This window comes from Eptesicus fuscus, chromosome 3 (genome assembly GCF_027574615.1).
Source record: "Eptesicus fuscus isolate TK198812 chromosome 3, DD_ASM_mEF_20220401, whole genome shotgun sequence".
NCBI classification, from domain to species: Eukaryota; Metazoa; Chordata; class Mammalia; order Chiroptera; family Vespertilionidae; genus Eptesicus; species Eptesicus fuscus.
This window is the reverse complement of record NC_072475.1, coordinates 66,643,864-66,659,484: the sequence shown is the minus strand read 5'-3', so window position 1 is coordinate 66,659,484 and position 15,621 is coordinate 66,643,864. Positions and strand designations below refer to the sequence as shown.

The window sequence follows — 15,621 nt, the reverse complement described above, 5'->3', positions numbered from 1 at the left end:
ATAGGCACACAGAAATTTTCTGAAAGAATGCATAAAACCTGTTAATGAATGTTCCTTCTGCAGAATTATTTATTGAGGGAACCAGTTTTCATTACCTACTGTACTGAACAATTTGAATATTTAATCATGAGCATGTGCTTTCTTTGTCATAATATCAGTTCTTCAGAGAACTAGCTATTAGCAGCTAAGATTCTAAAATTTTAATTGTATAAGGATATGAATGCAAATCCTTTAGAACATCTCTATCTTCTAAGAATATTTGAAAATCTAATTTCAAAACAAGTCTTCCTTTCTACAACTCTAAGAAAATCAAAACAGTGATTGCATTGTATCTAGATTCATTTCTCCTGGTCCTAGATTCCAGTAACTTATAAAGTATGGAGATTCATCCCATCAACTTCACTTTGTAACACCTGAGATGTCTTCACCCTGTTTGTAGTATCATAGAGTGGATTGCTCTTCTCTGTATAGCTGGCATAGGGCTGCATTTCATCCTAAGAAAAATATTAAAATCAAAATCAATTCAAAAAAGCCAAAGTCATTACAGAAACAACCTATGTTTTTGTAATAGGTGCCCATAGCTTTAGTATCTACCAATAGGGTTTATATTTGTGTCTCTGGGCTTATATGAACATAGATCAAGACTTTTTAAAATATTTTATTAAAATATTTATTTATTACATAAATCTTGGTGTCAGATGATAAAGGTTGGGTGAAGGTAGGAATGGAGAAGAAGGAAGTGATATGAGAAGTATTTCATAGGAGAGCATCAAAGACTTAGTAAACTACTGGTTGTAAGAGATTAAGGAACCCTAGCCAGTTTTGCTCAATGGATAGAGCATCGGCCTGTGGACCAAAGGATCCCAGGTTTGAACCCAATCAAGGGCTTATACCTTGTGTAGGCTCCACCTAGCCCCGGGCCCTGGTCGGGCACTCGCAGGAGGCAACCAATCGATGTGTTTCTCTCACATATTTGTTTCTCTCTGTCTTTCCCTCTCCCTAAAAAAATCAATGAAAAATATCCTCAGGTGAGGATTAAAAAACAAACAAACAAGAAGAGATTAAGGAGTAGGAGAGGTTTTAAGCTTGGGCTAGAGGGAAATGCTGGTGGTATTAAAAAAGGGAAGACAAGAATTAGAGAGATGTTTTCACTGGGAGAAAATGCCAATTCAGTTTCTCCACAGATTACAGTCCAAAGAACGAAGCAAACATTATGTGTTTTGTAAGATTCAGTTCATGAAATGAAAATATGGATTTAGGGTGATATATACATAGTACTTGGTAAATCCTATATAATAAAGAGGTAATATACAAATTGACTATCACTCCAACACACAAGATGGCCACCCCCATGTGGTCAAAGATGGCTGCCACAAGATGGCCAGCAGGGGAGGGCAGTTAGGGATAACTGGGCAGGCAGAGGAAGGCAGTTGGGGGTGACCAGGCCTGCAGGGGAGGACAGTTGAGGGCAACCAGGCCTGCAGGGGAGGGCAGTTGGGGGTGACCAGGCCTGCAGGGGAGGACAGTTAGGGGGCAATTGGGCCAGCAGGGGAGGACAGTTAGGGGCAATCAGGCTGGCAGGAGAGGACAGTTAGGGGTGACCAGGCTGGCAAGGGAGGGAAGTTAGGGGTGACCAGGCCAGCATGGATAGGGAAGTTAGGGGCAATAGGGCCAGCAGGGTAGCTGTTAGGCATCAGTCACGTTGGCAGGGGAGTGGTTAGGGGGTGATCAGGCTGGCAGGCAGAAGAGGTTAGGGGCAGTCAGGCAGGCAGGCAGGCAAATGGTTGGGAGCCAGCAGTCCTGGATTGGAGAGCGTGCAGGCTGGGCACACACACCCTCATACACGAATTTTGTGCACCAGGCCTCTAGTAGTTAATAAAATAAGTACACTTCACTATTAGCATTATAAAATCAGAATTTTTGCTCTTCAACTAAAACACTAATATTGATGCAAATTACAAATTATGTGGATAGATTTCCAAACTATAAGGATTAAAATTTGCAAATATTCTATTAAATCTTATCTTACCTCCTCAACACCTGGAGTAGGTTCTGTTTTTTTCAATTTATATATTCTGTAAAAATAAATATAAGTTGGAGTAAATTACAATATATGTTATCATTTAGATTGAAAATGAAAACACAAAATAGTATACTATTGACAATTATGGTTCATTTTGATAGAAGCAATACTAAATCAGAAATGAACATACAGAAATGAGTGGAGAATGCTGCTTGTAGTAAATATACCTGAACAAGATAATTCTGGATTTGGGAAAAGGGAATAAAATTATGCAACAGCAGTTTGCTGTAATAGAATAAATGTGACACCTCCTCTTTGGTACCTGAAATGAATTATGGTAATTCTTTTCCCAAGTAGTAAATTAGCATGCACAATCTATCCCAAAGTCCTGCCCCAACAGGCCTAATTCACTATGCTTGCATGCCTAGGTAAACCAGCAAATCCCTCTCATCATTCAGAATAGTCCAAGTCTAACACATTCAGAATATGGGATAAATGATGTTAACATCTTAATTTTATCCTCTTCCTGACCCCCTCCTAGCCCAATAAAGCTGAAGAAGAAAAAAACATCAGTCAATACCTGCAGGCAATGATTTTCAAAAGCCAAATGAATCCCACGATGACCAAGATAATAATAGGAAGGGTGCTACATAGAATAACTAGGGTGTTTGATGTTTTGGCACCTGTACATATAGACACAAAAGTACATGCTATAATATTATTCAGCATTTAAAAAATGAGCTATTAAGGCATGAAAAGGCACGAAGGAATCTTAACAGCATATTACTAAGTGCAAGAAGCCAACCTGAAAAGGCCACTCTGATATGATTCCAACCATATCTGGAAAAGGCAAAACTATGGAGACTGTAAAAAGATCAGGGGTTGCTAGAGGTTAGGGTGAAGAGGGAACTGAGTAGGTGGAGCATAGAGGATTGTTAGGGCAGTGAAACTGCTCTGTATGGTACTACAATGGTGAATACATGTCATTCATACGTTTGTTAAAATCATCAAATATACACCTAGACTAAACCTTAATATAAACTACAGACTTTGGATGACAATGATGTGTGACTGTAGCTTCATCTTTTATAACAAATATACCATTGCAGGGGGCACGTGTGCATGTGTTGGGGCAGGAAGTATATAGGAACTCAGTACTTTCCACTCAATTTTGCTATGAACCTAAAACTACTCTAAAAAATAAAAATCTATTAAAATAAAGTTCCTATACAATATGTTTCAAGGATGTTGCACTGTACATAAAATTCATTTCTGTGTTTTTATTTTAAACACTTCTGACCCATTAATCATTAATAATTGTTAAAATAAAGTTGTTTTATCAATTAATACTTTAGGGTTTCTAGTAAGACATCATCTTATGTCAGGATTTGTGAATGGTGAATTGCTATAGCAGAAATGTAAAATGTTGATCTCTGTGTTATTATAATAGCAGTGTTTCTCATCTCCAAGATTCAGAAATAAACAGGAAGTTGTAACGGAGGTAGTTGGAAAAATAACCCTAATTTTGAAGCCACCTTTCTACTAGGGCATTGAAACTAAAATGAATGTAGGGCAGCAACTTTAAGTTGTGTATTAACTGTTGGCAGCAAAGCACTGCTCAATCTGACAGAGGACAAGTCAACAAAGGAATTGCCAGGCAGTGGTTTTAAGACTGTGCTCCTGGCGTTGGGTGAATGGGCTGGGGGCAGCAGAGGGAGCTGAAGTGAGGGCTGAGCAGGCTGGCGTCCAGTCCCTCTAACTTCTTTTAACTGTTTGTTGGGGGGGGGGTTGTTTTATTTATTAAATTGATTGGGGTGACATTGGTCAGCATAAACATATAGGTTTCATGTGTGGATTTCTATGTTACAAGATGCTTGTTTTTAAACACTGGATTTCTCAGTATTTCATTAGAAAAAGAAACATTTGGTTTTACAGTTTAAAATAACATTGTTTTGAAACCCTCTCTTTTCACTGCGCTCTCTTTCACTGGAAGTGTACCAGGAGAGGCTGAAGGTCCCCCAGCAGGGAAGACACAGGATATCCCCGTACAGTGTGGGAGTGGCCTAGCCGGCCCCTTCAATTCTGAGACTTTATAAATGCGACATCATATTGTACTAGTGGATGGTTGTACATCATTCATAAACAGGGTGCAATTACTCTTCTCAGTAAATACTGCTAAACTCCTTAAAATAAAAAACAAATCGCACTTTAAGAATGGATATTGATAAGTGGCAGTTCAAACACATGGGTTTGTCACTTCTCCCTTCTAAAAACTTATTAAAATATCAGTAAATAAATTTTTAAAAGTATACATTGCAAAGACAAAGAAAAACATGGATGAAGTATAGAGCAGATGACAGATTTCAAATTTTTTTTAGATTTTTAAAAAGTAAACAGAAGAATGGCAAATAATTCAGAGTAAAATAAGTGCCCATAGAACTTCAGGAAAATTCTAAAATAGGAAGGACTAAATATAGAGGAAAGGGTTGGGCAAGTGTGGCCTAAAAGTTGGAGGCTTCTTTGAAAGTCTGCATTGAGAACAGGTAGCTACCAAGTCTCCCCCCACCCTGTGCAGCAGGTTACTACACCTTCCCCTATCAGCAAAGAACAGAAGTTTTACCCAGAGAAGATGAACTGGTGAGACTCCAAAGTCAAGGATCCAGACATAATGGAGGGTGGAGATGAGGTGCCAGACTGCAGAGAGGTATTAAAGGGAAGTCTCTCTCACACACACACACACACACACACACACACACACACACACACACACACCTCTTCTTCTCTGCTCCCCAAACACTGATAGCAGTCAGGGTTATCTCTCTAAAACAAGAGACTGGAGTTATTTTCTGCAGAATCTGAGCAGCCTCAGAAAAAAGACCTTCAGCTAACTAAGGAATCCCCAATTAAAAAAAAAAAAAAATTAGCCCTAGCCAGTTTTGCTCAGTGGATAGAGCGTTGGCCTGTGGACTGAAGGATCCCAGGTACAATTCTGCTCAAGGGCACATGCAGGCTCGATCCCCAGTAGGAGGTGTGCTGGAGGCAGCTGATCGATGTTTCTCTCTCATCGATGTTTCTAACTCTCTATCCCTCTTCCTTCCTCTCTGTAAAAAAATCAATAAAATATATTTTTTTAAATTTACTTACCACCTTTCACCCTAATGAAATAAACTATTTGACAAGCTCAGCCACAGAGAACAGAGCTTCCAATCAGCTCACTTTTGAATGCACGCTTTGAAATGAATGGACAGTGAAGGATTACCAGAGTTAAGGAATGCCTCACGTGTGAAAGAAAGAGAGTAAAACTAGCAAATGTCTGGAAGGGAGGAGGAACTCAGGTTAAACAGACACGGATCCAGCAGAGGATCCAGGGAGAGAGAACGTGCAGGACAATAGCTGTGCAGCAGGTCCAGCGGCCAATCGGGCCAAATTAGAACAAGAGCGTGTAAAGCCTCGAGAAGGGATGCCTCAAGAAAAAACGGGCTGTTGGACTACCTAACAAATCAAAAAAAGAAAGTATGAGCTTATTTCTTGACTTAGCACTTAACAAAGTTACATATTCAAAATAATGTAAACTATGGCTATTTAATTTAACCAAAATTGCAATATATTCATGCTATAAAAGACGAGGGAAGGAAGGTAAAGTGAAATCCTCATAAAAGAAAGTGGTCACATAATGTCTAAATTTGATATTTTAAGAAATATCAGTAGGGGCACATTACTTAGAAAAATGAAGTTAATTACCACAAAAACAAAGCAAAACACCTAAAGATTTCAATGTACTTGCTTCTACGTAACTGAGTGAGGATGGAGACATAAAGGTGGAGAGTCATAGATGTTGCAATAATATAAGTAAGACGTTTTAGAAAGAGCCTAGAGAAGAAAATTCTACCACACTAAAATTTTGTGAAGAAAAGTTATGGGTGACTTTATCTTTCTAGTAAAAGTATAAGCTTTTTGTTTAAGATTATAATTTACCCCTCTACTATAAACATAGATATTCATTTAAAAGTACACTACTCAAGCCAATTTACTACTAGATAGAAGTGAATTTAAATTCTTTTTTATTTTAATTATTAAAGAATATACCTCATTCTTTTAAAATATGGCTTCTTACAAGAAATTTCTGTATTATTCTCCTAGATATCCCGCTTACTTGGTGTAAGAGAAGGAGATAACACAGAGGTGGAGAGAACATCCTTGAGAGAAATTCTCTGCATACTCCTTTTTCCTTCTTACCACAGCTCCTCTGAAAGAATGGAAAATCAAGCACAAAACTAGAATTACTTACCTTGATTCAGCTCTATGGACCGACTCCAGTTGCCAGTCTCATGGGAGACAGAGCAGGACACAATAGACACATTGCCATCCGCCCAGAGGCATGTACTCTGGACAGTCACTGTGCCATTGCCCCAATCTTTGTGCTCAGAGACACAATCTCCCTCTGGGGTCCAGGAGATCCGGGCAGCCGGCCTCCCTGCAGCTGCCTTGCACACCGCAGTTCTATTCTCACTTGGAAACAGAGTCACCTCAGGGGCCACTGCAGAGATGAAGAAGTAAATGCTTTAGTCCTAACACATTAGACATGGAATTTAGAGATACATTTATTTCAGTCCCAAATCTGGTTTTCTGAAACACCCCAATGTATAATGTTCCTTACCTAAAACTCTGAGGTGATAGTTATACTGGAAATTCCCATCAGGTGTTACCACTATACACCTGTAATACCCTTCATGAGTGATGGCCACTGGGTCAATCTGAAGGGCAGGAATCTGGTCAGGTCTGTCGGGCCAGGTCATTCTCTTGTCAGTGCAGTTTGTTTCTGTGGTCTCATCTTTATCTCTCCTGTGGGTTCTGATGCAGAGAGGCTTGTCTCCGAGGGTTATTTCCCATGTTGTTAAAAGCACATTTGTCAACAGGATAGGAGGGCAAGAGAGCACAGCCTTTGTATCCACCAGTACAGGCAAGGAAATATTAGCTACACACACACACACACACACACACACACACACACACACACACGAAGAATAAAAAAGAAAAGCTTGGTAAGAACTTCATGTGTTATATTTTCCACAACACATTACATAAAGTTGTATTAACCCATTACTTGGCTGGTGGTTTTATTCCAAAAATTCGAGACTTAAAGAATTAAACATTCACAAGATGTATATAACATGTTAAACCTAATTCAAAGATTAACTCATTTTCTCCTATATTATGTTATTAGGTAAACAGTGTATATTACATGTGTGAGAAAATTTTTAAGTATTTTGAGATTAATTCAGAAGTTTCAATATCTATGAAAAAACAAGAAAATGCAATTCTCAACTAAAAGAGAAAGACAATGAATCTTTTGGTCAGAGACTATAATATTTATTTCGTACCTCATGCTCCTTGGGGTAGAAAATGGAATAATTAGTGATGTGGTTGTATTCTTCTAAGTTTTATAGGAGATAATAAATCAGTAATATCAAATCTAAATGCCTATCTCCAAGGGTGACACTTCAGACAAAAATAAATATGAAAAGTAAGTGTTATAAAAAATAACTAAGATGGCATTCGAGTTGAGCAAGCTAGAAATTTTTAAAGTTCTTTTTTTTTTTTTGAGAATCAGAAAGTCAGCAAATTCAACAAACCCTTCCTTCCTGCCTGCCTGCCTTTCTGCCTGCCTTCCTTCCTTCCTGCCTTCCTCCTTTCCTTCCTTCTTTCCTCCCTTCCTTCCTTCCTCCCTTCTTTTCTTCCTTCCTTCCTTCCTTCCTTCCTTCCTTCCTTCCTTCCTTCCTTCCTTCCCTTCCTTCCTTCCTTCTTCCCTTCCTTCTAATTGCACACACTCCCAAAGAGATCAACTATAAATTTTTTCACAGATTTTGTTGCCATATAATCACTCTAATTATGGGGATTATATATAGAAATTGACTCCTTTTGTTCATTTTTTTAAGTAAAAAGTCCTGCAACCTACAAGTATTTTCCAACATGGAAGCTCACGTTTTTCCCATAAATTGACATAATGTGTCCATGACTAGTAGGCGTTTGCTGAGAGGTGACTAGGTGTACCTGTTACAGCTCACCTGTAACAGAAGTGTCAGGAATTTCATCACTTTAACATGAGCTGTATGGTGGGGCAAAATTTTTATGAGTGAAGCTTGCTTCGCTAAACTCTGCATTAATCTCTCTCCTCTGTTAGTGTCACCTGCCTCTTCTGTGAAGTACTCAAGCCTTTGAATTTCACAGCCAAATAAAGATCACTTAACTAGATTAGGAAAAGGGGGGGATTTTAAAGCAGATCTGAGAGGCAGTTAAATATGGAATTTAAAAATATATTTATTTCAGTCCCAAGTCTGGTTATCTGAAAGACCACAATGTATAATGTTTCTTACCTAACACTTGGCTTGTTGGGAACCACTAGAGTTAGATGTGGGTAAGCTACATGTGCACAAGGGAAAGATGCTGAAGATAAAAATAGAAAGAAAAGAGACTGGTGAGGAGGCAAGTTTGAAGGCTCTCAGGAGTTTGAACTTTAGTTTGTAAATACTATAGGCTTAATATTTTTGCCTAATATTTATCCTCAAGATCTGACTCTATTTTTTCCAAGAAAGTACTAGGTAATCATATAAACATATGAATTTTAACAGGGCCAAGTATCCAAAGTATTAACTCCAATGGCAAGGAATCTAAGCATGATTAGTATTCTATGTTCTTTCACCTTCCTCCATTACATAACTCTCAATCAATCACCCTCTCCTTTATAATGATAGTTCTAACTCAGTGGGTTTGGCACCTGACTACCACTATTTTTCTCCATTCACTCCTGTAATCAGCTAGGGTGATTTCACCTCCTACTTCATTGAGGAGAGAGAGGGTAGATTCCCATATTTATCCCAGAACCAGCTGTCATATCTCATCTTTTCTGAATCCTTTGTCTATAAATATCTCCCAATCTCACCCAGCGACCATCCCCTAGTTTAAGTCTCCATCACCATTCATCCAGATACTGCAAAAGCCTCCTAATTCTATCTCTGTCTCAAAACTCTCCTGTCTTCAATTCATACCTTACATTACAACCAGGTACATAATTCTATAACACAGATCTGACTCACTCAACTCTGAGACCCTTCAGAGATCTCTCACTGCCTGAAGAAAATATTTAAATGCCTTTGTGTGACTTTGAAAGCCCTCTTTTTCAAAATGACTCACCTTCCAATCAATCACTCCCTACATTGCTCCCCCACTTCAGAAAGAAAACACCAAGCACAATTGCATTTCTGTGTCTTTCCTCACATGTTCCTGTGGTCTGGCGTGCCCTACACAACGTTCTTTGTCTATTATAATACTCCTTACTCTAGTGTTTCTCTTCAGAATGTGTAAATCTTTTGACTTTTTTATTCTAATACTCCTCTTCCTTTAAGACCCAGCTCCCGTGATACATCCCCTGTGAAGACTTCTCTGAGCCTTGGTGCTCACAGCTCCCTCCTCCAGACTCCTGGCACACTTGGTATGACAGCTGAGCCCATGTCGTGTGATCCCATAAAACTGAGCTCCCTGGGGGCTCTCTCATAGTCTTACTCATCTTGCTCATCTTTGTGTTCCCTGTGAAGCCTAGAGGGATTTCAATTTTCCATTTGAAAATTGTGGAGCTTTCTCTCCACAATTTTCAAATGGAATTCAATTGCTTTGGAGGCATTGGGGCAGGGTCATTCAGGGTCCCTCACCCCAACAGCATTCAGATCACCATATTCTTCAGCTAGCCATAAGGCTGGCCCTCAGACCAGACCATCAGCTATGTTTCTAAGGAAGTTCAACACTCCATTCCTTCAGTGCTGGCCTCTAGAGAAAAAAGAAGTATATTACCTTCTGCAGGAGGTTTTAAATGGTTCTGCTTTCTGTCCACCAATGAAACTAGAAAAATATTTAGAAAAAAGAAATCCATTTTAGATACTTAAATCAAGTGGGAGCCATTATTCTCCACAAAATCTTATATACAACATGACTGTAAACAATCAGTTAACCATAAGTAAATTACATTGAAAGCCTTGTAAAAAAATTAGAGTTATTTCATCATTATATGGGAAAATATGTTAACATTTGAAAGTTACATTTGTAAGCTCTTAATGAATGATTTCCCATTTATGGGACAGCTTCTTTTGTACTTGATTAGTATTTTATATGAGGTAACCCTGCCTCTACCCCCTCCTTGGCCAGAATGGATTGGCCCAGCATGGGCATTACCCATGAGCTGGGATGATTACAATCCTTTCCCCAGATGCCACCCCTGACTAAAGTTGTTTGGTCCAGTAGTAGGTACCTCACCCAGTTGGACAAATCAGAGTACTTTCTTGATTTATGGAACCAGAACTGAGAGGAATATTTCATTATTCTTCCTTTCCCATTTTTCCTACTCTGGTGGTCAAATTGGCTAGGCCACAGTTCCAAGATATTGAGTCAAACATTATTCTAGATCAAGCATGTCAAACTCGAAGGCTTACACAGGCCAAATAAATGAGGCATGCGGCCCGCGGACCAAGAGTTTGATATGCTTGTTCTAGATGTTTCTGTGAAGACATTTTTAGTTGAGATTGACATTTAAGTTAGTAGACACTGAGTAAAACAAATTAGTCTTTATAATGTTCATGGGCCTCATCCAATCAGTTGAAGAAAGGCCTTAATAAAAAAAATACTAACCTGCCTAACCGGTTTGGCTCAGTGGATAGAGCGTCGGCCTGCGGACTCAAGGGTCCCAGGTTCGAATCCGGTCAAGGGCATGTACCTTGGTTGCAGGCACATCCCCAGTAGCAGGTGTGCAGGAGGCAGCTGATCGGTGTTTCTCTCTCATCGATGTTTCTAACTCTCTATCCCTCCTCCCTTCCTCTCTGTAAAAATCAATTATATATATACATACATATATATATGTATGTATATATATAATACACACACACATATATATATACATATATGTATGTGTGTGTGTATATATATATATATATATATATATATATATATGACTGACCTCCTGGGAAAGGGAATTAGGCCAGCAGACTGCCTTCAGACTTGAACTGCAACTGTTTCCTGGGTATCCAGGCTGCTGGACCACCCTGCAGATTTTGGACTTGGCAAGCTTCTATAATTATGTGAGCCAATTTCTTAAAATAAATCTTTCTTTCTCTATCTCTTTCCACATGCCCTCATACACATCAAACACACACACACATAAACACACACACACACACACACACACACACACACGCGCAATCCTATTGTTCTGTTTCTCTGAGAAACCCTGACCAATACATCTACCTTGGAAAGAAGAAAATAGAAGCCAAATTGGGGGGGGGGGGGGGGGGGAGGAAAAGAAGGAAGAAGGGAGAGAGAGAGAGAGAGAGAGAGAGAGTCTTCACCTAGCTCAATCTTCTAATTCCATAGTTCCAAGATCCCCATGCACTTCTTTCCTTGGTTTTACAGTTTCTGACAATTAAAGTAGTCCTAATTTACTTCAAGTTTGATTTCTGAAAAACTTCTATTTTGTAGTATTTACTTAATGCAACTGAATTGTATATTTTAAAATAGTTAAAATGGTAAATTTTATGTTATGTACATTTTACCACAATAATAAAATGCAATGAATTGGGGAAAAAAAGATTTTTAAAATATTTCTTGTGATTTAAGGGCCTAAAAAAGTTCTTTCTGCGACTAACCACTCAATAAGCATTTATCTGTCCTCTGCTTATAAAAATACTAGAGTCCTGGTGCATGACATTCATGCACTGGGAGGGTGGGGGCTCCTCAGCCTGGCCTGCACCCTCTTGCAGTCCAGGGCTCTTGCAGTCTGGGACCCCTCGCTCCTTATGGACCACCTGTAGCAGAGGCGGGAGAGGCTCCCGCCACTGCTGCTTCGCTCACCAGCCATGAGTCCAGCTTCTGGCTGAGCAGTGCTCCCTCTGTGGGAGTGCACAGGGGGCAGCTCCTGCATTGAGCGTCTGCCTCCTGGTGGTCAGTGCACATCATAGTGACCAGTCGTTCTGCTGTTCGGTTGATTTGCATATTAGGGTTTTATTATATAAGATACCCTTGCTCCCCATTCTAATTTTGTACCCAGATCTACCATATTTTAAAATAAACAAAGAAATGCAGTAAATATCTTAGAAATGAGCAGCAAACAGGCATCTGTAATAATTTGGCTTTTGTAGGCAGCTGTAATTGGGATGAAGGCAGGGTATTATTGAGATTCTATTATATTTAGTTTATATTAGGCTGAAGAATCTACTCCAGAAACAGATAAGAAGTCAGAGCTGACCTCAGAGAGCTTATCCAAATCAAGCTATGACTTAGATATTCTAAATTCTAGAGCTCTAAAATTCATAGCATGAAATATAGCTTAGCCTTCCAGACATCTCCCATCCTACCACATCCAGCTTCCAAGGGTTCTGGAGTCTATCATTTTCTTCCATTGTCAAATTCACCACCAACCAAGACTGTGTGTTTGTAATGGAAGAAAATTTAGGATGTAGATACTTTTGATTATGGTATTGTTGGAGTTGCCATTTGGAAGCATCAAGAGGAAAATTTAAAGTTTTATTGGGAATAAGGGGTGTAAGTAAGGTGGGGTAAAATCAGTATCTGCAGACATTTCCATAAAGGGCAAGAAGTAGATATATGAGGCTTTGTGGTTCATATGGTCTCTGCTGTAAGTATTCATCTCTGCTGTTGCCTCAAGAAAGCAGCCACATATAATACTTAAATGTATGTGGCCTTCTTCCAATAAAGTTGTATTTATATGTTTTATTGGTAATAAATGCTTATTTTTTAATTTAAAATATTTAATGTTGACATAATTACAAGTGTGTCCCTTTCCCCCACCCTTTGTGACTGGTTGGATTTTGCCCATAGGCCATAGTTTGCTGACTCTTGATTTCAAGTATGGTGTTTTGTTTGTTCTAATTTCTTGCATTTACCACAATTTAAAACAATAAGCATCTATTGAGTATTCTATTTTCTTCTGCTTACTTTGTTTTTTAAAAGTAAACTAAACTCTACTAACAACTGCAAGTTCTCCCTCAAATTAAATAAATTTCTTATTCTGTCTTTACCATAACCAGCAAATTTCCTTCCTTCCTTCCTTCCTTCCTTCCTTCCTTCCTTCCTTCCTTCCTTCCTTCCTTCCTTCCTTCCTTTCTTCCCTCCCTCCCTCACTCCCTTTCTCTCTCCCTCCCTCCCTCTTTCCTTCCTTCCACCCTCCCTTCCTGCCTTCATTCCCTTACCCTAAGTGAAGTGTGCCAAGTACCGAGAGCACCCAATAGGATTCTCATAAAAAGAAATCTACCATGTGCCCTGCTCCATTCCCAGCTAAGGTAGCTGTCTGGTCACCAAGAGATGGCAGCCAGGATAGACAAAGGTTACTGTAGTAGATGAGGGCTTTCTCTTGTGACATTTGGACTAGGAAGCCCTGAGACCTGCTCTCTGTTTTAAAGACATAGGCTCTTGTCAATGGAAAGTTTAAAAACTCAGCCTTGATTAATATCTTTAAAAGCATAATTAAAGCTTTTCTTCTATCCTTTGGATTTTACTTCATGTGCCCCACAGAAATTACTGTTTTAGTGACAAAGCAAATATTTTCCATGCTCTAAACTGTTAAGTTGTTGGCACTTAAGTAGATTCTCATTTTGGCAAACTTGTCTGGGAATATTAGCAATTTGGCCACGTTAGTTCTTAGAAGTTGTAACTAAATAAGTGTCCAGAAACTAACAGGAGTGTTAGAAGAGCCTGGTCCTGCATTAAGTGGTGTCTTCAAAATTGTCTTGAAGTCTTGAAGTCTTCAAGCATTTTGTGTCTCAATGATCTCCCAGGGGGCTGGAATGTGAACAACATCTTCTGTTTAATAAAGTTTTTCCAGTGAATAGAGATCCATGGAGAAATTTGCCTCTCAAATCAGATACCAAATCCTCCTACAATCAAGCAAGATCCACATCCTTCCAAAGAATACCCTGAGAAGGAAAATCAATAAATTATCCTTGCAACTTCTCATACCAGAGGGAAAACTCACAAGTTAAAATGTACTCTTAAGTGGGCAAAAATGGTTATTTTTAGAAGAGAAAAAATAATCATGCTTATTTTCACAAATGTTCCTCTGATTATTTTTATAATAGTGGATATGCTTTTTAAGCTTCATTAGTTGTTAATACATGAGTCCTTTAGTTTTGTGGTCTCATTTGCCAGCTAGTTGCTATAGATACCAATTTCATATCAAGTATCATGACTTCATTGAAAATAGAAAGTATCCTTCTTATTTGAAGCTTTGTGTACAGTACCAAAGTAGTATAACAAACATTCAAAGTTTCTGATTAGTGCTCCTGTGTTCTTTCTTTCATTTCTTTATATGAAACTAAATTTTCTTTTAAATTTAGAAAGATTACCCCTATATAATAAAAGGCTAATATGCAAATTGACCAAAGGGCAGGACAACCAGTTGCTATGATGAGCAATGACCACAAGGGGGCAGACGCTCAACACAGGATCTTCCCCCTGGTGGTCAGTGCCAGAAGTCGGGCTACTGACTGGCAAGTGCAGTGGCGGTGGCGGGAGCCTCTCCCGCCTCCACGGCAGCGCTAAGGATGTCCGACTGACAGCTTAGGCCCACTCCCTATGGACTGCAAGAGGGCACAGGCCAGGCTGAAGGACTCCCCCCCATGTGCACAAATTTCATGCACCAGGCCTCTAGTAGTTTTATATTATTAACATCAGAAGTCTAATGAACTCTTTCACCCTGTACCTGTATATAGACTGAAACAGTGTAAATTGTGTTTTTTAAAACATATTTATAGGGGGTGGGTGAGTGGGGAGATATTAACCGGGGAATTTATATGCATACTAGAGGCTCGATGCATGAAATTCATGCAATAGTAGGCCTTCCTTCTTCCAGCTGCTGGCACTGACTTCCCTCTGGCACCAAGGACCCAGGCTTCCTTCCAGCTACCAGCAGGCACCAAGGACCCAAGCTTCCCTCTAGCCTCTGGCAGGCATCCGGAACCTGGGATTCCCTCGCAGCCCTGGCTTCCTCCAGAAGGTCATCTGGAAGGACACCCAGAAAAATCTCTGGTCTAATTAGCATATTATGATTTTATTATTATAGATATGCATAGTCCATGGACACAGATAATATGGTGAAGGCTTGGGAGGGGCAGGTGCAGGGTGGAGGGTGTCAATGGGGGAAAAAACAAAAAGATATCCATAATACTTTCAACAGTAAAAGATAAATTTTTAAAATAACAATAATAAAACACATTTATAGTAGAAAGGTAACTTAATTACTCATTATATTCATTTCTTTGGTTGCCTTAACCCTTTGCACTCACTTGCTTTTTTCTTGATTCCTTTATTCTAATGCTAACTGTGTCGAGTCACACTCTACATCCTAATGCAAAAGGTTAATATATATAGCTGCAAATTTGATCACTTAAAACAACAGAAATGTATTCTCTCATATTTCTGGAAGCCAGAAGTCTAATATCAAGGAATCCTTCCTTGCTTCTTTCAGGTTTTGATCACTGCTAAAAACCTTTGGTTCTTGGCTTGTAGATGGATTATTTCAGCTTCTACCTCCATCTTGATAA

The 15,621-nt window shown here is 39.2% G+C and overlaps 1 protein-coding gene across 1 annotated transcript in view; it reads right to left on the bottom strand.

The window, feature by feature from the left end:
* Positions 1-15,621, bottom strand: part of CD200R1 (CD200 receptor 1) — a gene marked incomplete at its 3' end in the record, with an annotated part of 50,682 nt that overhangs the window by 13,552 nt on the left and 21,509 nt on the right. Inside the window, exons 2-6 of the mRNA XM_054709712.1 lie at positions 6,681-6,998; positions 6,312-6,560; positions 2,604-2,706; positions 2,030-2,075; positions 414-494 (exon numbers count right to left, since the gene is read on the bottom strand). Of these exons, the coding sequence (XP_054565687.1) occupies positions 414-494; positions 2,030-2,075; positions 2,604-2,706; positions 6,312-6,560; positions 6,681-6,998 (797 nt within the window). The remainder of the gene's footprint in view (positions 1-413; positions 495-2,029; positions 2,076-2,603; positions 2,707-6,311; positions 6,561-6,680; positions 6,999-15,621) is intronic.